Source organism: Culex pipiens, chromosome 1 (genome assembly GCF_016801865.2).
Source record: "Culex pipiens pallens isolate TS chromosome 1, TS_CPP_V2, whole genome shotgun sequence".
Lineage (NCBI taxonomy): Eukaryota > Metazoa > Arthropoda > Insecta > Diptera > Culicidae > Culex > Culex pipiens.
In genome coordinates, this window is record NC_068937.1 from 16,135,518 (window position 1) to 16,158,092 (window position 22,575).

Consider the following 22,575-nt stretch of genomic DNA (forward strand, 5'->3'; position numbering starts at 1 on the left):
CGAATCTTCATTGATCCAGAAGGGTCATTTTTTCATTTAGAACAAAATTTTTCATTTTAAAATTTCATGTTTTTTTCTAACTTTGCAGGGTTATTTTTTAGAGTGTAACAATGTTTTACAAAATTGTAGAGCAGACAATTACAAAAATTTTGATATATAGACATAAGAAGTTTGCTTATAAACATCACGAGTTATCGCGATTTTACGAAAAAAAGTTTTGAAAAAGTTGTTCGTCATCGATCATGGCCGTTCATGGTCACCCGCGATAGACACGGACGACGAAACAAAGAGAAACGCAAAAAGTAACTTTTTCAAAACTTTTTTTCGTAAAATCGCGATAACTCGTGATGTTTATAAGCAAACCCCTTATGTCTATATATCAAAATTTTTGTAATTGTCTGCTCTACAACTTTGTACAACATTGTTACACTCTAAAAAATAACCCTGCAAAGTTAGAAAAAACACTAAATTTTAAAATGAAAAATTTTGTTCTAAATGAAAAAATGACCCTTCTGGGTCAATGTAAATTTGAAAAGTACATTAAATTTCCCATAAAATGACATGTTTCAAAATTTTTACAGTCGAGTAACGGAAAATGGGAGAATTTTTAAAACTTTTTTAGTGATTTTTTTTTCGATGAAAAATACGTTTTTTCGGAATTCTGAGTACGCCATCAAATCGGGCGTCTCATCACCGTTTCAGGCTGCAAATTATTGAAAAACACCTCTTTTTTCGCATGTTCAAAAATGGAAGGGGTCGTACCGCCCCTTCGTCACGAGATATCAAAAAACGAATCTCGGATTCGTGATCAGGGACAAAAGTTACCCCTTAGGACAAAGTTTCACGCAAATCGAAGAGGGGTCCGGGCAACTTTTCCCGATTTCGTGTGAGTTGGTAGAGAATTACCCAATTGTAAATACATTCATCAACAGACCTTAACTCATCATTTTTGAAAAACAAACATAAAAATTAAGTAGAGAAGGCATGAAAAATATAAATATATAAAAATTACAAGATACAATTTCAACCTTTCAATGAAAAATTTGATTATCCGAAATTCCATGCAAATTTTCGGATAATCGAACTAATTGTGACACAAAAAAGAAGCAAAATAAATTTCGAAGGAAAGTGAAGTAAAACCATACAAGTTCCAAAAAAAGCAAATCAAAAACAAAATAGAAGCAAAATGAATGAAAAAATTAAGAAAAGTAAAAAATAGAAGAAATATTGACACAAAATATAATTTAATGAATGCAAAATAATAAAACAATATGGTTAAATAAATGTTGACTCTAAGCATAATAAAAAAACATATTTTAAGTAAAGTTTATGAAAAATTTAAAAATTAACAACAGAATAACTGATTCCTGGCTGATTCAAAACAAAATATTATCAGAAAATAAAAAAATAGCTAAAAACTAAAACTAACATAATAACAAAACAAAACATATTAAAATACATGAATAAATAATGGTTAAACTTACGCATCATTAACAAAAAAAATCAAACTAAGAAAAAAGGTTCAAATAGCTTTATATATATAAAAGGTTGTTAACGATAAATTTATCGAGGTTCGATAACGATAATTCCTTCGTTGACCAAAAAATACCAAAAAAAAAAACACAAAATATTGTATTTTCTCGAAAATACTCAATTTTTTATAATTCGCAATATGGATATCAAACGATTCGAAATTTTGCATGCATTTTCACTGTTTCAGAGATTTTTGTTTATAATTTGGTCAGTTTCGAAGCATGAATACTAAAAAAAAATCACAAAATACAGGTTTTTTACTGAACTAAAATTTATATAATTTGCAATATGGGTATCAAAAGAAGCGAAATTTATTGGTTTTTCATTATCCAATTATTTTTTAATTAAATGGTCTTGTTTTCACAAAATACCGTATTATTTCATAATTACTCATTTTTTTGCAAAATATCTACCATGTTTTCCTAAAGTACTCAATTTTGCAGAATTTGCAACGAAACAAAATTTGGTATGCTTTTTAACTGTTTAGAGTTTTTTGAGAGAAATACTAAAAATTTCAAAAAATACCGTTTTTTTAACTCTGAATTTTTCATAATTTGCAATATGGATATCAAAAAAGGCGAAATTGTGTTTGCATTTTCACACCTAAAGAGGCTTTAGAGCAAAACATCTGCACCTTAAAAATAATCAAAAAAATTAACCTGAAAATATCTATGTGTGATATCTATGTGACAAATTGATTAAATTTCAGTATTTTTGAAAAAAACTGCGGTATTTAGTGTAACTAGGGCATTTAATTTCAAGATACTGGAACCGAGAAAAAAAATCTAAAATAGTAAAATGCATAAAACTTCAAATTGTTTGATATCCATATTGCAAATTATGAAAATTTGAGTACATTCGAAAAAATAAGGTATTTTGTGAACAATTTTGAGTATTTTCACTTTGAAACTTACTACATTTAAAAAAAAATCTTATTTAAAGCATTTAAAATTGAACATGCTATTTCAAAAATAAGTTATTAGATTAGAGATTAGAGACTAGATTATCGCTTATAGAATTACCGAAATAACGATAACGACAACGTCCTGAAGATATCAAACCAAAATAAAGAAAATAAATTATGAATAAAAAAAAAATAAGCAATAAATATTCAAGTTTATGTAGAAGCACTACAAAACCTATATCAAAGAAAAGCAAAACAAAAATGTTGGTGAAGTTTAATAATCAAAGGCTTCTTTGAAAAAAATTACAAGCCAAAAAAAACTTAAATTAAATAAAAAAATTAAAAAAAGATTAAAAACGCAACATTGCAGAATAATGAAACTTAATCAAATTCGAATCAAAAAAATAAAATAATTGTAAAGTAGAATAAAAATCAAACAAAAAGCTAAATTTAAACTTGCAAAAGCAATGCCAAACCAAATTCTAATCAATTTAGATTTATTTAAAAAACTGTAAGCACATGAATCAAAGCTTTCCGGATTCAAACCTGCCACTCTAGTACTGCAGTTGAAGTTTTCAATGCGCCAAAATGTAGGCAACCGACAACGACTCGTTTCAACAAGTTGTGGTCCACTCGGGTGTCCCAGTGTGGATCTCAATCGAGTACTGCATTTTTATGCTGCTGTTCGTTGTACAGTTTGGAAAGCTTTTTCTTTCCTTTTTCGTTTGTTTAGTAAAAGCTTTCTCTTGACTTTGATGCAGTACTAGATTGGGACATTTGAAATTTATAATCTCGTTGTCATCGAATTAAATACTAAGCAAATTTCCAAAAAAAAAAATTGAAATTAAAACCAATTATTTGTAGAGATTCGTGGCCTATTTCTCAAACCACTCAAGATAAAAGTTGATTGCATATTCAAATCAAAGCTTGCTTTTTCCACAATCGTTTTTCTTCTTCCACTTGTCGCTCGTTCAACTGTAAGCACCTCTCGAACAAAAAAAGTGAGTGCTCTCATCTTTAACGCCCAGCTTAACCAGAGGAGGAGCAGGCTGAGCCAGGCAGGTGAGCCAATAATTGATAATAATAGTGCCAATAATTAGCAGTTTATGTTTCTCAGAGCGAACGAAAGAGATCGTTTGTTACGTTTGCTAACGCTTTAGCCGAAATGGATTCCGCCTCCTCCTCGAAAGTGAGAGGAAAAAGTAAGTATAAAAATCGCAAGGAGTGCACGCAAAGTGAAAGAAATAGTGCCATCTGGCAGCGTGATCTCCAACTGTCTGAAAACGGGAGAGGGTGACGAACTAATGATGGATGACCCCTCCCCCCCATTTTGTGACGGGTGATGATGGGGATTAGGGCATGGTGTCTGGAGGGAGAGTGGGGTAAATGGGAGCGATTTTGTAACAATATTGTGTTTGAAAATTTGTTAGCAATTATTTTAATATTTAGTTTTGATGAAACTGTTAGGATTTTTTAATCAAATCGAAAGCTTTTTGCTCATTTCCTCAAAAATGTTACCATTTTTACTTTCTGTATTGAATTAAAGTGATCCAATCTAATCCATATTCCTCTACTCTACACTCTACTCTACTCTACTCTCCACTCTACTCTGCTCTACTCTACTCTACACTCGACTTTACTCTAAACTCTACTCTACACTCTTCTCTACTCTACTCTACACTCTACTCTCTTCTCTACACTCTACTCTACTCTACTCTACTCTACACTCTACTCTACTCTGCACTCTGCTCTTATCTAAATTGAGTACTTCCTTTTGAATATTTTTTAAGTAGACAATTCTCCAGCAAACCTTCCTCCCCTAAACTCACCATATTTAGTAACCCAAGTATCACTAAGCAAAAAACCTCCCTAAATATGTGGCACCAATCTCCACGGGGGGTTGACTCCTGAAATGTCAGCACTCTCGGCAGGGATCCCATCATTAGCCCATTACCGCCACCCACCACTACGAACTGGGACCAACTGCTGCTGCTCTGGCATGCAAATGATGGCCTTTCTTCTTTTGCCGACCATAGCTATGAGGATGATGATGATGGAACGCAACGAAAAAAAAAACGAGTGCAGGTCAAAAAGCACCCGGCACGAGGTCAGTAGTTTGCGACTTTTGGAGGTTGAACATTGTCGGGGGGACACGGCCCCCTGCAGCTGGACATGTTGGTTATGTAATGCTGAACTATTTGAAGCCTTGTTATGAGCCAAAAGAGCTGCAGTTTTAAGGTTAATTTGATGGAATTTTATATTTTTTTCAAAAAGTCAAAAAATCAACAAAATTAACACAATCAACCAAATAAAAAAAATCAACAAAATTAGAAAAATCAACTAATTCCAGAAAATCAACAAAATCAACAAATTAGAAAAATTAAAAAAAAAATGATCAAAATAACATAATAAATAAAATCAACATAATCAACAAAATCAACCAAATCAAAAAAAATCAACGAAATAAACAAAATCAACACATTCCAGAAAATCAACAAAATCAACAAAATCAACAAAATCAACCAAATCAACACAATCAACAAAATCAACCAAATCAACCAAATCAAAAAAAAAATCAACGAAATTAACAAAATCAACAAATTCCAGAAAATCAACAAATTAGCAAAATCAAAAAAAATCAAAATTAACAAAATAAATTAAATCAACGAAATTTACAAAATCAACAAAATCAACCAAATCAACAAAATCAACAAAATCCAAAAAAATCAACAAAATTAACAAATTCCAGAAAAACAATAAAATCAATAAATTAGCAAAATCAAAAAAATAATCAAAATTAACAAAATAAATTAGATCAACGAAATTAAAAAAATCAACAAAACCAACAAAACCGACAAAATCAACAAATTCAACAAAATCAACAAAATAAAAAAAAAATCAACGAAATTAACAAAATCAACAAAATCAAGAAAATCAAGCAATTCTAAAAAATCAACAAAATCAAGAAAATCAAGCAATTCTAAAAAATCAAGAAAATCAAGAAAATCAAGAAAATCAAGAAAATCAAGAAAATCAAGAAAATCAAGAAAATCAAGAAAATCAAGAAAATCAAGAAAATCAAGAAAATCAAGAAAATCAAGAAAATCAAGAAAATCAAGAAAATCAAGAAAATCAAGAAAATCAAGAAAATCAAGAAAATCAAGAAAATCAAGAAAATCAAGAAAATCAAGAAAATCAAGAAAATCAAGAAAATCAAGAAAATCAAGAAAATCAAGAAAATCAAGAAAATCAAGAAAATCAAGAAAATCAAGAAAATCAAGAAAATCACGAAAATCAAGAAAATCAAGAAAATCAAGGAAATCAAGAAAATCAAGAAAATCAAGAAAATCAAGAAAATCAAGAAAATCAAGAAAATCAAGTAAATCAAGAAAATCAAGAAAATCAAGAAAATCAAGAAAATCAAGAAAATCAAGAAAATCAAGAAAATCAAGAAAATCAAGAAAATCAAGAAAATCAAGAAAATCAAGAAAATCAAGAAAATCAAGAAAATCAAGAAAATCAAGAAAATCAACAAAATCAACAAAATCAACAAAATCAAAAAAATCAACAAAATCAACAAAATCAACTAAATCAACAAAATCAAAAAAATCAACCAAATAAAAAAATCAACAAAATTGAAAAATCAAAAATTCCAGAAAATCAACAAAATCAACAAAATCAACCAAATCAACCAAATCAACCAAATCAAAAAAAAAATCAACAAAATTAACAAATTCCAGAAAATCAATAAATTAGCAATATCAAAAAAATGATCAAAATTTACAATATAAATTAAATCAACGAAATTAACAAAATCAACAAAATCAACAAAATCAACCAAATCCAAAAAAAATCAGCAAAATTAACAAAATCAACAAATTCCAGAAAATCAACAAAATCAACAAATTAGCAAAATCAAAAAAATGATCAAAATAAATTAAATCAGCAAAATTTACGAATTTAACAAAATCAACAAAATCAACAAAATCAACAAAATCAACAAAATCAACAAACTCAACAAAATCAACAAAATCAACAAAATCAACAAAATCAAAAAAATCAACAAAATCAACAAAATCAACAAAATCAACAAAATCAACAAAATCAATAAAATCAACAAAATCAACAAAATCAACAAAATAAACAAAATCAACAAAATCAACAAAATCAACCAAATCAACAAAATCAACAAAATCAACAAAATCAATTAAGAAAATCAAGAAAATCAACAAAATAAAAAAAATCAACAAAATCAACAAAATCAACCAAATCAACCAAATAAAAAAAATCGACAAATTCCAGAAAATCGACAAATTCCAGAAAATCAACAAAATCAACCAAATCAAAAAAAATCAACAAAATTAACAAAATCAATAAAATCTAGAAAATCAATAAATTAGCAAAAAATGATCAAAATTTACAAAATAAATTAAATTAACGAAATTAACAAAATCAACAAAATCAACAAAATCAACAAAATCAACAAAATAAACAAAATCAACAAAATCATCAAAATGAACAAATCAACAAAATCAACAAAATCAACAAAATCAAGAAAATCAAGAAAATCAAGAAAATCAAGAAAATCAAGAAAATCAAGAAAATCATCAAAATCAACAATTCAGCAATATCAATGAAAGAAACAAAATAAATAAATTCAAGAAAATCAACATAATCAACAGAATCAACAAAATCAACAAAATCGACAAATTTGACAAAATCAACAAAATCAACAAAAGCATCATAATCAAAAACAACAAATCAAACTTTTCAATATCAATTTGATTTTTGAGTTTTTTTTTAAATATGTTTTCTTTTCTTTCCAGGTAAATCATTTCTGCTTGCACACAATTCAGTTTAATTCTGGTCACTTGCATGTAAGTGTAACACTTAATTATTGTTGAAAATCATCACAAAGCAGATCTTTTCTCCTCAATCCATTACTTTTTATGCAACCGCTCAAATTACCCAAACTTAATTAGTAACACTAGTTTTAACCCAAAACTGACCAGCGCAAACATTCCAAGATCGAATAATTTTTGTGCTCACGCGAGCGATTGAGATCTTTCTCACCGAGGGGAAAAAAATGGCGCTGAACTTTTTCACCCATTTCTCAGCGCCTTAGTTCAGAAAAACCAAGTGTTTTGCTCCGAAAATATTGCCCCTTGGTGGTCACTTTTTCGCACCCATCAAAGACCCCAGCTTTACTCTAGAGTCTGCCTTATTTTTTTTTTCAGTTTGAAGGTGCCAATATTTACATAATTTTGGCACTGCCTTCCAACCCTTTTTTTGGGAACTTTTTTGTGGGCTAATACTTAACTTGGTTACAATTGTCCAATAAAAAAGGGGCATTTGGAAATTGATTAGTTTTAATTTAAAATCTTCTTTTTTTTTAGTTTTTACCAAAAATAAATTGCCAATTGATTTTTAAGAAATTTATGAACAATTATTGCCAAATTACTCCAAAATAGTGGAGTTTAAAGTGCTGAGCGTTCAAAAATCGCATCCATAACTCACCACATCATTCAACGTGGCTCGCCAAATCTGCGTGATGATGGGTGCCAAGGAGATCTTTCAACGGGTTTTTGGGCTTCTGATTTGGGAGTAGTTTGGAGAGGCCTTCAAAGCTTGAAACGTTAGAGCTAGTAATTTGGAGCAGAGTAGATACAGATAGGCGTGTATCTTTGACAGCTAGCAATTTGAATGATAAATCTACGATCGATTTCTGGTTGAAGGTGGTTTCACAGCAAAGTTTTAAAACCTGTTGAAAAGGTGATCAATTTAATTAAATACTAAAAAAACTAAAATACTAAAATACTAAAATACTAAAACACTAAAATACTAAAATACTAAAATACTAAAATACTAAAATACTAAAATACTAAAATACCAAAATACTAAAATACTAAAATACTAAGGCCGATGCAAATATTAAAAAAAGTTTTTGTCCCTCGGCCCTGGCCGAGGTCAAGGGGGGGGCAAAAAAATAAAAAAATATAAAAATTTCAATAACAAGCCATAGTCTTCACATTTAAATGAAAAAAGTGTTTTAAAATGCATTTTACACTAGTTCAGTTGTTTTGCAATCATTAGTTTTCAAAAAAAATCTAAGATCTGACAAAAACAAAAATTGTATCGAAAAAAAAGGTTTTGCATCGAAAATTTTCAAAAAATCTTTAGATTTTTTAATAAACCCAAACATGCTAAAAATGATTTTAAACGCAGAAGAATGTATTTTAATTTGATTTCAGCTGGTTGCACTTGAATTTTCATTGAAATTTTGAAGTTTATTGTAAAAATATTTTTTTTGCCCCCTGATTTTTAGGGCCAATTTTGAAGGGGGGGGGGGGTGACAAAAACTTTTAAAAATATTTGTACCAGCCTAAAATACTAAAATACTAAAATACTAAAATACTAAAATACTAAAATACTAAAATACTAAAATACTAAAATACTAAAATACTAAAATACTAAAATACTAAAATACTAAAATACTAAAATACTAAAATACTAAAATACTAAAATACTAAAATACTAAAATACTAAAATACTAAAATACTAAAATACTAAAATACTAAAATACTAAAATACTAAAATACTAAAATACTAAAATACTAAAATACTAAAATACTAAAATACTAAAATACTAAAATACTAAAATACTAAAATACTAAAATACTAAAATACTAAAATACTAAATACTAAAATACTAAAATACTAAAATACTAAAATACTAAAATACTGAAATACTTAAATACTTAAATACGAAAATAATAAAATACAAAATTGACAAAATTGACAAAATTGACAAAATTGACAAAATTGACAAAATTGACAAAATTGACAAAATTGAAAAAAATTACATAATTGACAAAATTGACAAAATTGACAAAATTGACAAAATTGACAAAATTGACAAAATTGACAAAATTGACAAAATTGACAAAATTGACAAAATTTACAAAATTGACAAAATTGACAAAATTGACAAAATTGACAAAATTGACAACATTGACAAAATTGACAAAATTGACAAAATTGACAAAATTGACAAAATTGACAAAATTGACAAAATTGACAAAATTGACAAAATTGACAAAATTGACAAAATTGACAAAATTGACAAAATTGACAAAATTGGCAAAATTGACAAAATTGACAAAATTGACAAAATTAACAAAATTGACAAAATTGACAAAATTGACAAAATTGACAAAATTGACAAAATTGACAAAATTGACAAAATTGACAAAATTGACAAAATTGACAAAATTGACAAAATTGACAAAATTGACAAAATTGACAAAATTGACAAAATTGACAAAATTGACAAAATTGACAAAATTGACAAAATTGACAAAATTGACAAAATTGACAAAATTGACAAAATTGACAAAATTGACAAAATTGACAAAATTGACAAAATTGACAAAATTGACAAAATTGGTAAAATTAAGCACCATGTCATGAGCTTTATCCTCCTTTTATATACTAATGATTTATGAGACCCTTAATACTTCAACATCCCAATCAGCGCCAATGATTTGACAGTTTTCTCCAAGTTTCCGCAGTTTTGTCAACCCACGTGAGGTGGCAAGTTTGTAGGATCAATTGTTTTGTTTTTTATTACGTAAATTCTCCTCTGCGACACATAATCTCACTCCATTGACTCAGCGAAAGCCGCGTTCAACTCTCTTCCAAGTGAGAGTGTAACCTAACCAAACCGAGACAAACAACGAACTCACTCGCTTGAGAGATAATAACCCGCGCTGGAGATAATCGCCTATTACATGTCCCATACGTTCACGCCTTCACCCAGTCCATTCATCGAACTTCATTCACACATTCCTTCCAATTGTCTCCGACGAATCATTACGAAAAGACCGCCAAGAGACAATGGGCCCGACCCCTGAAGGTATGCAACCACGACTTTCTTTTCACCGCCAATTTGTAGGCCAAATTTTCCCGCCACTTTTTGGCGAACACCCTTTCATCTGGCCAAGATGACCGGAAAATTAGTGTCGTAAGGGCCATTAAGGGGGTTCGCTCCTCCTGTATACTTTGCGAAAGCCATTAAACGCGCGCGAAAATTTCGATGGGGCGACATTCAATTAGAGTTGGATGCCGGAGACGTTTTTTTGCGTAACATTTGCGACTAAACGTGCGGAATGCTTTTGGATGTGGTTGTCCCTAACAGTTTGGACCACGCAGGTCGTGGCCGCAAGGTGCGATTTATTGACATTTGCCAATTTATGTCATTTCCTGGATGATGATAACTAAGACGAAACTAAAAACTAACAAAAAGTAAAAAAGCAAAAAGCAAAAAGCAAAAAGCAAAAAGCAAAAAGCAAAAAGCAAAAAGCAAAAAGCAAAAAGCAAAAAGCAAAAAGCAAAAAGCAAAAAGCAAAAAGCAAAAAGCAAAAAGCAAAAAGCAAAAAGCAAAAAGCAAAAAGCAAAAAGCAAAAAGCAAAAAGCAAAAAGCAAAAAGCAAAAAGCAAAAAGCAAAAAGCAAAAAGCAGAAAAGCAGAAAAGCAGAAAAGCAAAAAGCAAAAAGCAAAAAGCAAAAAGCAAAACGCAAAAAGCAAAAAGCAGAAAAGCAGAAAAGCAGAAAAGCAGAAAAGCAGAAAAGCAGAAAAGCAGAAAAGCAGAAAAGCAGAAAAGCAGAAAAGCAGAAAAGCAGAAAAGCAGAAAAGCAGAAAAGCAGAAAAGCAGAAAAGCAGAAAAGCAGAAAAGCAGAAAAGCAGAAAAGCAAAAAGCAAAAAGCAAAAAGCAGAAAAGCAGGAAAGCAAAAAGCAAAAAGCAAAAGGCAAAAGGCAAAAAACAAAAAGCAGAAAAGCAGAAAAGCAGAAAAGCAGAAAAGCAGAAAAGCAGAAAAGCAGAAAAGCAGAAAAGCAGAAAAGCAGAAAAGCAGAAAAGCAGAAAAGCAGAAAAGCAGAAAAGCAGAAAAGCAGAAAAGCAGAAAAGCAGAAAAGCAGAAAAGCAGAAAAGCAGAAAAGCAGAAAAGCAGAAAAGCAGAAAGCAATAAGAAAAAAAAACAAAAAAAAAGCAAAAATGGCAAAATGCGATTGTTTTGTTTTTTATTTGATTGTCAATATGTCATTTTGTCGATTTTGAAAATTTTATCAATTTTATCAATTTTGTCGATAATTTCGATTTTGTCGATTTTGTCGATTTTGTCGATTTTGTCGATTTTGTCGATTTTGTCGATTTTGTTGATTTTGTCGATTTCGACGAATATGTCGATTTTGTAAATTTTATCGATTTTGACGATTTTATCGATTTTGTCGATTTTGTCGATTTTGTCGATTTTAATGATTTTATCGATTTTGTCCATTTTGTAGATTTTGTCGATTTTGTCAATTTTGTCATTTTTGTCGATTTTGTCGATTTTGTCGATTTTTTCGATTTTAACGATTTTGTCAATTTTGACAAATTTTGTCATTTTTGTCGATTTTTTTCATTTTGTCGATTTTGTCAATTTTGTCAATTTTGTCGATTGTGTCGATTTTGTCGATTTTGTCGATTTTGTCGATTTTGTCGATTTTGTCGATTTTGTCAATTTTGTCGATTTTGTAGATTTTGTCAATATTGTCAATTTTGTCAATTTTGACAATTTTGTCGATTTTGTCGATTTTAATTTTTTTATTGATTTTGTCGATTTGTCAATTTTAACAATTTTGTCATTTTTGTAGATTTTTTTCATTTTTGTCGATTTTGTCGATTTTTTTCTATTTTATCAATTTTGTCGATTTTGTCGATTTTAAAGATTTTGTAAATTTTGACAATTTTGTCATTTTTGTAGATTTTTTTCATTTTTGTCGATTTTGTCGATTTTGTCGATTTTATCGATTTTTCTGATTTTGTCAATTTTATCGATTTTGGTGATTTTGTCAATTTTGTCGATATTTTTTTTCAATTTTGTCAATTTTATCGATTTTGTCGATTTTGACGATTTGGTCAATCTTTTATTTTGTAATTTTTGTCGATTTTGTTGATTTTGACGATTTTGGCGATTTATCGATTATGTAATTCTTGTCAATTTTATCGATTTTGACGATTTTTTCATTTTTTTTTTTTTTTGATTTTGTAATCGTTGAATTACTCATTACCTTGAAACCGGAAATCAACATTAACGATCCATTCAAATCCACTTTTGCTTTCGAAGTTCTCTTCCACTCCTTGTCCGAAAACTGGTTCTTTTCTGTCAGGAACCTGTCACTCCCGACTCCCGACTCGATTCCAGCCCGACTTCACCCAATTTGCGCACATGCGCCTTAACTCGTGCCCAAAAACCGGGTTTGTTTTTGTTGTCACTTCCCTTCGTCTGGTGTGTGTGTATCCTTCCAGTCCTTTCTTCGTTCATTCCGTCCCCCTCTCTTTCTGAACAAGAGTTTTTTTGGCACACGTCTACCAAGACCGAGGGGTGACTCATACCCTCGCCATAGCTTGCTGCGATGCGGAGTACGGAGGGGAAGCCAGGAAAGTTCCTTCTTTTTTGACACATGCCCCGAGCAGGCGCACTTGCGCGAAAGGACGCTCCTCGGAAAGCCCGGCCTGCCTGGGTTCTCTCGGATATGCCAGTTTCGACTCAGATTTCGACCTAATACGAACGAAAACATTGGACAGTTTTGCGTGTTTCTGGTGGTGGTGTGAATTTGTGAAGAGTTTTGAGGTTTCTAAAGGGGTTTTGACGTTGCTGAAACGATTGGTTCTATTGGTTTTGCTGAAACAACGGAAGAAGGTTCAGCTGGTGAAGTTCTGACAGCTGTCGCAGGATTTTCAAGTCTTCCGTGTTTTGGAACAAACATGGCGACCGGGAAGGGTTTGCTTCCGGAGTACTAATCGAACGCAATTCGACGCAGTTTCCGCTGCAAGTGTCAAATTCCAAGTGAAAATGTGAGTTCGCGCTCCTCCTAGTCGGGACACGAGACAGATTAGACCATTCCGGCTAAATTTGAGCAAATTTCGCTGACAGTTGGCCTCACGTGTTTTCTTCTTTTGCCCAGCTTTGATGACGACACGTCAGTCAGCTGTCGCGACAACCATATCGATTTCTTTCTTGTGAGAGCGGGTTGGGGCCTCCGAAAATCCAAGCAATCGATTAAAAACAGGTGATTTCACGAGGATGCGGGTCATAAACCGACTTGGTCTTATCGACCTTGGGGCTTTTTATTTCTTTTTGGGGTGGTTAGATTTGCGCTGATAAGACTAGCGCGGTGCACCGGCCAAAGTGCATTTTAACGCAGAGATAAGACCGAATCTTGACGAAACCACGCGCGCTCGCCACTTGACGATCTGTCACCGTGACGTTGTCAGGTGCTTATTTTTAAGGCAAACTTGAAAATCACGGCACTAGCAAAAAGTCAAGTGCGTGATTAGTAAATATTACACCACGGTCATCGTGGAAGGCCCACCAATACAAAGATGGCGGCGGCGTCAAACTAGTCTGGTGTGTCGTAGTTGGCACTGACCTGAGTGGTGACCTGCCTGGTCGCCGTCGTGTCTCGCCGGTTTGACATTGAGACGACACTAGGGTCGCTTACCCTACAGGGAGGTCGGTCTCGACTCCATTATCTCACTGTTTGCGGAACGGAACGGAGTTGGAGAAGATTGTGCGGGTGATTTTTATGCTAATTTTGTCATGTTTGGTCAAGTCGAAGGATTTTCGAAATCGGAAAGGTAAACAGAACGAACAGATTGGGTAAATATCGGACTTGGTGCTCACTGTATGAAGTAATTGTTTGATTAAAATTATGATCTTGATATCTAGCGGTTTGGACGCTGGTCTGAAACCATAAAATGACTCAGAAGTTTTTGCTGATCTAATGATTGATTTTGAAATCATAGACTGAAACCAGATAAATGAAATCTTACAGTCTTGGTTAATAAACGATATTTAAAGACATGACTAATGAACATGGAGTCGTGAATAAAAAAAAAACAACTGAACCAACAAAATCAAAATTAGCAAATATACATATTAAACACAATCAACAAAATCGACAAATAAAACAACAAAACCAACGGATTCTGCAAAAATCTACAAAATTTATAAAAATTGAAAAATCATCAACATCAAGAGCAACAAACTTCAAATCAAATCAACAAAATTAGCAAAACTACTCAATTAACGGAACAGATAAAATAAAAAAAAATCAAAATCAAAAAAACTAACAATATCAACAAAACTAACAATATCAACAAAATTAACAAAAAACAACAAAATCAACAAAAAACAACCAAATCAACAAAATTAACAAAATCAACAAAATCAACAAAATAAACAAAATCAATCAACAAAATCAACAAAATCAACAAATTCAACAAAATCAACCAAATCAACAAAATCAAAAAAACTAACAATATCAACAAAACTAACAATATCAACAAAATTAACAAAAAAAACAAAATCAACAAAAATCAACAAAATCAACAAAATCAACAAAATCAACAAAATTAACAAAATCAACAAAATCAACAAAATCAACAAAATCAACTAAATCAACAAAATCTACAAAATCAACAAAATCAACAAAAACAACAAAATCAACAAAATCAACAAAATCAACATAATCTACAAAATCAACCAAATCAACAAAATCAACCAAATCAACAAAATCAACAAAATCAACAAAATCAAAAATAAACAAAATCACCAAAATCAACAAAATGAACAAAATAAGCAATATTAGCAAAATCAACAAAATTATGAAAATTAAATGAAAACAAGAAAATAAAGAAAATAAAGCAACTTTAGAAAGTCAAGAAAATCAAGAAAATCAAGAAAATCAAAAAAAATCAAGAAAATCAAGAAAATCAAGAAAATCAAGAAAATCAAGAAAATCAAGAAAATCAAGAAAATCAAGAAAATCAAGAAAATCAAGAAAATCAAGAAAATCAAGAAAATCAAGAAAATCAAGAAAATCAAGAAAATCAAGAAAATCAAGAAAATCAAGAAAATCAAGAAAATCAAGAAAATCAAGAAAATCAAGAAAATCAAGAAAATCAAGAAAATCAAGAAAATCAAGAAAATCAAGAAAATCAAGAAAATCAAGAAAATCAAGAAAATCAAGAAAATCAAGAAAATCAAGAAAATCAAGAAAATCAAGAAAATCAAGAAAATCAAGAAAATCAAGAAAATCAAGAAAATCAAGAAAATCAAGAAAATCAAGAAAATCAAGAAAATCAAGAAAATCAAGAAAATCAAGAAAATCAAGAAAATCAAGAAAATCAAGAAAATCAAGAAAATCAAGAAAATCAAGAAAATCAAGAAAATCAAGAAAATTAAGAAAATCAAGAAAATCAAGAAAATCAAGAAAATCAAGAAAATCAAGAATATCAAGAAAATCAAGAATATCAAGAAAATCAAGAAAATCAAGAAAATCAAGAAAATCAAGAAAATCAAGGAAATCAAGAAAATCAAGAAAATCAAGAAAATCAAGAAATTAAAATTAATCAAGACAATAAAAAAATAAATAAAGAACATGAAATAAATCAAGACAATCAAGAAAGTGTTTTATATTGCATTGTAAAACTAGTTCAGATGTTTTGCAATCATAGGTTTTGAACAAAGTAGGGGAAATTCTCGTATGTTTGGCAGGTTAAGCACTCGCTCCTAACTCCATCCAATTTGCTGATTTTCACTATTCAAACAAATAATTTTGCAAAACTTTTGATACTAACTTGCTTGCTTACTTCTTATTGAGCTATTTATCACTCGATTTCAGTTGAAAACGCTTTTAATTAGCTTTAATTGAATGTCAAAGTTCTGACCTGCCAACATTGGGGGCACGCTGGAATTAGATGCTGTTCCCCTATTTCAAATAAAAAAATCTCTTCAAAAATAGTAATTTTCCGGGCAAAACAGTTACTCGGAGTTACTTTAATATCATTTTCATTTAAACTTTTTAATGTAGTTTATTTAACATTGGCAAAACTCTCAAAAGCACAATTATTATGAAAAAGTAAAAAAAAGAAGTTTTCCTGATTAATTTAGTTACAATAATACAGAGTGGATTCGTTGCGTCGAATGCCCACTGATTTTAAAGCTTATTAGATTGAACGTTTGCAAATTAAAAAATTACCCTAACGTCGTAATCAGTTCTCAAATTTATGATGACATTTCAACATTAGAGGGAGCGTTCTTTTATTACGTGACGCATTTGGGGCGGAGGGGCAGTCAAAGGCCGACAATTTTTTTAAATTTGTATGCAAAATTTGTTATGTTGGGATGGATGGGGTCTAAACCAGACGTGCATTGGCACGCTCTGCACTGGCACTTCAAATTTAGCACTGACACCAAGTGCAATGCTTGCTGTTGCTGCCCAGTGCTAGTGCTATTATTTAGCACTCTCATTTAGCACTCATAGGATTTTTTGTAATCGAATATAAGTTCCAAAATTCCGAAAAAATTGATCAATAGCCACCGCGAACAATTGTAACTGCAAAATACCTTTTCCAGATCCTTCCATAAACAAAGACTGTGAGGGCCCGCAAAATTTGCAAAGTTTTCAAAATTAAAATTCTGCTACCTTCCTATTGCAAACCTGTCCACGTCCTATCAAGTTGAGAACATCAAGAACCGATTTTTGAATACGTTTACAGTGACCACTTTCACTATTTTTTACAGTTCATATCATTTTGATTCCAGAACAATAATCTGCGTTGATTAAAAAAATATTACGTATTAAACTAAAGGAAAAAAAAGTTTACCTTGGAGAGTTCAGAACCATGGATCTTTTGCTTACTGGCCATGAACACTAGCACTACACCAAATTTACTGATGGAAGAGATTGTTGTAAGTTTAACACATTCTAGATAACGGTGACAGTAGATTTCAAATCAACAATTGAAAAACCAACCTGGTTACCATTTTTGCTAGAGTGCCAGGGCGAGTGCTATGATCGAAAGCGCAGTGCTATCCGTTAAAATAGCACGCGTGCTAGCCGCGTGCAGTGCCAATGCATGTCTGGTCTAAACATTCATTTATTGCGTTACGTAAAAAAAGAACGCTCCCAGAGCACGTGGTTTACTGCTTTTGACAGCTGGCAGTCAATCCAACTAGCGAGGTTGGGTTTATACAATGTTTATACAAATCTATTCAAATTAGCGAATACGCTCTGTATTGTAGTAGTGATCATCTCACTTACTTACTATCAAACGGTCCCAAATATCTTAAAATACCACGTCCAAAGTCAATCCTAAGTGCCTTATCATCGTATTAGTTTCACTGTGCGTCTGCAGTAGCACAGCTGTACAACAACAGTGTGTGTAAACCGTATGCAAACACACAAAACAATACACCACTCTCCTGCAACGTCTTGGTATTCGTTTCGAGAGTAATTTATGGCACACTTTGATTGGCGTAGTAATGTGCCGTTCGCCTGCTGCTGCTGCGCAGCGCGCTACTTGCAAAAGCGCTTATCGTATGTGTCACCCACTTGGTGTTGTTGTTGTTGTTGGCCTGTCACACTCACTGCTTGCTGCTGTGTTGTTGTACACAACTAAATTACATGCAAGACTGCGAAAACCCTCAAGGGTGGGCCGTCAATAGCGGGTAGATTGCTGAAACATGTTAGACGTTTTGACGTCAAATTTTATTGTTGACACTTCAAACTGTCAACTTTGACAGCTTGCGTCAAAGTCGCGCTTGCTACCCTACCGCACACGCCTGTGTGTGAATCATGCCAAGAGTTCTGTCTGGACCGGAGTGGTCAGCGCGCTATCAAATCAGGTGGCGCCCTTGCCGCCGTCGTCGTCGTCGCAGTAGTCCAGTGACATTCGCTACGGTGACACGGTGACAATCGGCAGGTCACCGCACACTTTGACCTCTGTCGCTGCGCGATCTTATCGCGGGTGCAAATCGTTCCACCAACACACCTTGAACGGTTTCGGGTTCTACGGTTGAAGAATTGACGCAAAGTGATCAGGACAAACAAGAAGTTCGGCGGCGGCGCCGATCGTTAGCCGACGATGATCGTGCGGCTCTCGCATCCTGTTGGGTTGCTTCGATGTGTGCGTGATCGATCGGACTTCCTCGTCGGGTTTTCGTAAACGTCACACGCACGTCGTCGGCTTCTGAGTGAGTAGAGTAGAATATATCTACGAAGAAGTCGATTGCCAAAACGACAACCGACCGAGAGTTTCGCACGGCGGTAGTACACGAACTATTCCGGGACCGGTCGGAGGTCAGTAGAACAACGGTGCGTGCGAGCGCGAAGTAACGTCGTTTGAGGAAGTGCCCCCAGCTGCGACTCCTCTTGCTGTAGTAGGCTGTGACATTTGTACATGACTTGTTTTAAGAACGCGCGGACGTAGCTTTAATCAACTGTAATTAAGAGAGCGATCGAGACACGTGACTTAAGGCCGGGGAGTAGCCGCTAAGGGTTAAGCCAAAGAAGAAAACAACAACAAAACAAAAGAGTGTGCCAATCTTTCTGCGTGACCGAAGAAGAGGAGGTTGCGCGCGCGATCGCGCGCGTGTTTTAACAAAAGTTAAACAAAAGGTTTTTGCTAAACAAGGAATTCCTTTCTTCTTCTTATTGTTTTTTTCTTCGGGGTTTTTTTTAGTGTTTGTGGAAGTTTGACGAAGGCAGCGATCATTTTTCAAAAAGGAAGTGTGAAAGTCCAAATATCAACGTAATTTTATTTGGCAAACGTCAACCCTTAACAAATTAGGGTTAAGTAGTAATTGTATGAAAAGAAATTGTGTGTAAGTGTGCGGCGTGCGCGTGCGTGTGTGTGTTCGTTTGTGTATCAATTGAGTGTACAAGTTTGTTCCGGAAGTGTTGCGAATAACCACAAAGCAACGACAAAGCCAAAGAGTAAGAGAGGAAGAATAACAACCGAAGCAGAAGCAGGAGTACCAAATCAAAAGGGATTTAAAGGCAGAAACACCAGAAGGCAGCAACCATGGGGAGTGTATCCAACGAGACCGGATACGAAGGAGTTCTCGTCGACGAGAATCAGCAGTTCATACTGGACGGTGAGTGGTCGTCATGAAAAACATAAGGGAATTTATTGGGTTAGATTATGTGGTTAAGGGGTTGATGACTGTAATATCATCAAAATATATTTTTTTGTTTCTTTGGCCGTTGCAAATATTTTTTTAATGAAGTTGAAAAAATATATTAAAGTCGTGGTTTAAATATTTAAATAACAAAGAAAGTGTTTTTGAATATTAATTTTAACATTTTTTTCAAGAATAGAAAATTATTGGGCACTAAACATCGGAATTTCATTGAAAATCAAAATATTTTTATACTAGTCCAAACATACTAAATATGATTGTTAATGCAGGAAAAAGCATTTCATCTGTTTTCAGTTAATTAGAAGCTGTTTGGTTTTTTTTTGTAGATTTTTACCGCCCATAAATGTCTCATCTGCAAAAACAGCAAACTGAGAAAAACGCAAGGCAAGTTTGTTCCACACATAAGGCTACGTGTGAAGTTTTCGGGAAAAAAAACTCCTGATTTCTAGACCAAACCAAACCAAACAACATCAATAACTCAAAAGCGATGATATGCTTTGTTTCACAAAAGTCAAAACAATTTCAAATTTTTAATAAAAAACTTGACTTGACTGTAAGATTTAAGTTTTTGTAAAAAAAACTATTGTGGCATAGTGAAAAGCTGTTTGAGGTTATTTATTACTTTTTAGTATAAATTAACCCACCTTTTTTACAATTTTACAAAGTTTTCCAATTGCATTATCTGTTTTATATAGAGCCAATTTTGTTTTTAATTTTGTTATTTTTATAATTTTTCGTTCGGATTTTTTTTATATTCATGGTTTCACTGTAAATAAAAGTTTTTTTGTGTTGATGCTAAAATTTAAGCTGAATTTTTGTTTGTACATTCCCTATTCGTCATAACTTGCAATAAACTTGTCACACTAAGCATTAGAAGTTCAGGTATTGAAAACTATTTACCGTTTTTGTTACACTTCAAATCATGCTAAATACTTGCAATACTGCATGGTAGTCACTCAAAAATCGGGAATTTATGATATTTTGTCAAAAAGTTGAGAATCCCAAGCATACTTGTTTGAAAATTATTTTCTAACTCTTGAATAGTTTTGCAAAATTTTGTATATAAATTCACTTAACTATTTTTAAGTAAATTCCTTAAAATTTAAGATTTCTTTCAATTTGTAATCTTTTTCGAATGATAAGGTTTTTTAAGACATTAAAAATCTCAATAAATATTGGATGCATTTGACACAGATTTTCATAATTTTTTGTCATGAATAATGAGATTTTTATTATTTTTTATCTAATAAACAATGGTGACATCTAACTTAAAACAACAACAAAGGGGATGAAATATTCAATACTAATATAAAAATGGATTTGAAATGTTAGGTCCATTGTTGTTTCGTTTTGTCACAATAATTGAATGTTTAAAAAAAGAGTCCAACTTGAGTTTGCCAATGGTTTTTTTTGTGGTATATATTTTTAGTTGTTTAACTAAATTCATCAAGTCATTTAATTTTTTTCCAAATGTTTCCCTTGAACTGTTTTTGTGTATGGGTAAATTATTATAGATTAACTAGATTTTCAGTGAGTAAAAAACTTAAATATCGTATAAAATTCAATCGTTGTTCGTTCCGAATAAAAAAAAATGGAAAAACTTTACGGTTTGAAAACTTGAAACAAATAAAATTGCAAAAAATAAACCCAAAAAATTTTGATTCATTGCAAATATGTTTAAGGAAATTGTCTATTCAAAATTTCGCATGAAATATGTGGTAAAACATGGAATCTTATCAAACCGAATTTTACATTGAAAAAAAAAATGTTAAAAACTGATTCAATATCAAATTCAATTAACAAAATTAAAAAGGGTTACCACGTTTCATATCAACATTTATTTGATGCATTCCTAGTAGAGCGTCCAATTTCCGGTCCCGGGAAAAAAATCCCGGGAATTCACGGGATTTCCCGAAAAAAATATTTTCCGGAATTCCCGAAATTCAAGCGGAAGTATACATTTTCTTAACTTTTGGAACCATTTTTTGAAAATGCTTGTTATAATAAATTTAATGCTTAGTCCATATAGAATTAACCAAATGATCAGAAATGTTGATATCAAGAGTTATTTCTGGAGCAACTGGAAATAGATCTTGCCTAATAGAAAAAAAACTATTCGATTTTGGTAAGCTTTTTAAAGAATAATTGGTGTTATTTAATTAAAAAGTATATCAACCCATACCGCCAAAGTAAAATTGAGATTTTTTGTTTACCATGATCAAATGAGATGAAATCGAATAGGTATCAAATATTTAAAATAGGTTTGTGCATGAAGAAAAACTTTAATTCGTTTAATACCTAGTGTTAAAGCAAATGCCATTTGAAATGAAAGAATTATGGAACACTGGTGCAAAATGGGTTTAAGAGAGTTTAATTGGAAAAAAATGGAAGACTGATTGTAAAATGTTGTTAATTTATCGTTTATTTATGTTTATGTGCTGTGGAAAAGTTTCAACCGAAGTCAATATTAAACCTGAAAATCATGTGACATTAAAAAACCATAAACAAATCATTGAAAAACTACTTTGTGTTGTTTGGGTGGTGCCCAACAAATACAAACTGATCACGGAGACAAGTTAAAAATAAATTTTATGTTTGGGGAGTATGAATTCATTTTACTCACTTTCAAAAAAAAACTGTGATAAAAAATACTTTGCATAAAAAAATACCAGAGATATTTTTTTTAATTTATCGTATGATTTGAACTTATAAAATCAGAAAAAATATAAACTTTCTTGTAATTGTATGATTTTTTACATGCTGTCAATTGATCTTCAGACTTATTTTAACCATTAAAGTCACTATCATATACAATTTTGTAGCAAAATATTAATCAGAACCAAAATCAGAACAATTTTCAATAAATTTTAAATTTCCCGGGAATTCCCGGGAAATTGGTTGAAAATTTCCCGTTTCCCGGGAAATTTGTAATCCCGGGAAATTGGACGCTCTAATTCCTAGATATTTTTCTAAATACTTTGGAAGAATAATGACAGCAGTCATGTTTTAAGCGTTCATTGATTTAAAGTAAAATTGAGAGTGGAATTTTAAATTCAGTTATTCAGTTAAGTTTTTCCATTTCCAGTTGAAACAAAGTTCAAAAAACTAT

General features: G+C 31.7%; 1 protein-coding gene across 2 annotated transcripts in view; it reads left to right on the top strand.

The window, feature by feature from the left end:
• The window catches only part of LOC120417691 (uncharacterized), a 204,817-nt gene that overhangs the window by 79,302 nt on the left and 102,940 nt on the right, over positions 1-22,575 (top strand). The window contains exons 1-2 of one of the 2 annotated variants that reach the window (XM_039579831.2): positions 13,096-13,333; positions 19,007-19,421. The exons of the other annotated variant lie outside the window; for it this stretch is intronic. Coding sequence (XP_039435765.1) covers positions 19,349-19,421 — 73 coding nt within the window. The 5' untranslated portion in view covers positions 13,096-13,333; positions 19,007-19,348. Of the gene's footprint in view, positions 1-13,095; positions 13,334-19,006; positions 19,422-22,575 lie in introns of those variants that run through there. 2 annotated transcript variants of the gene reach the window in all.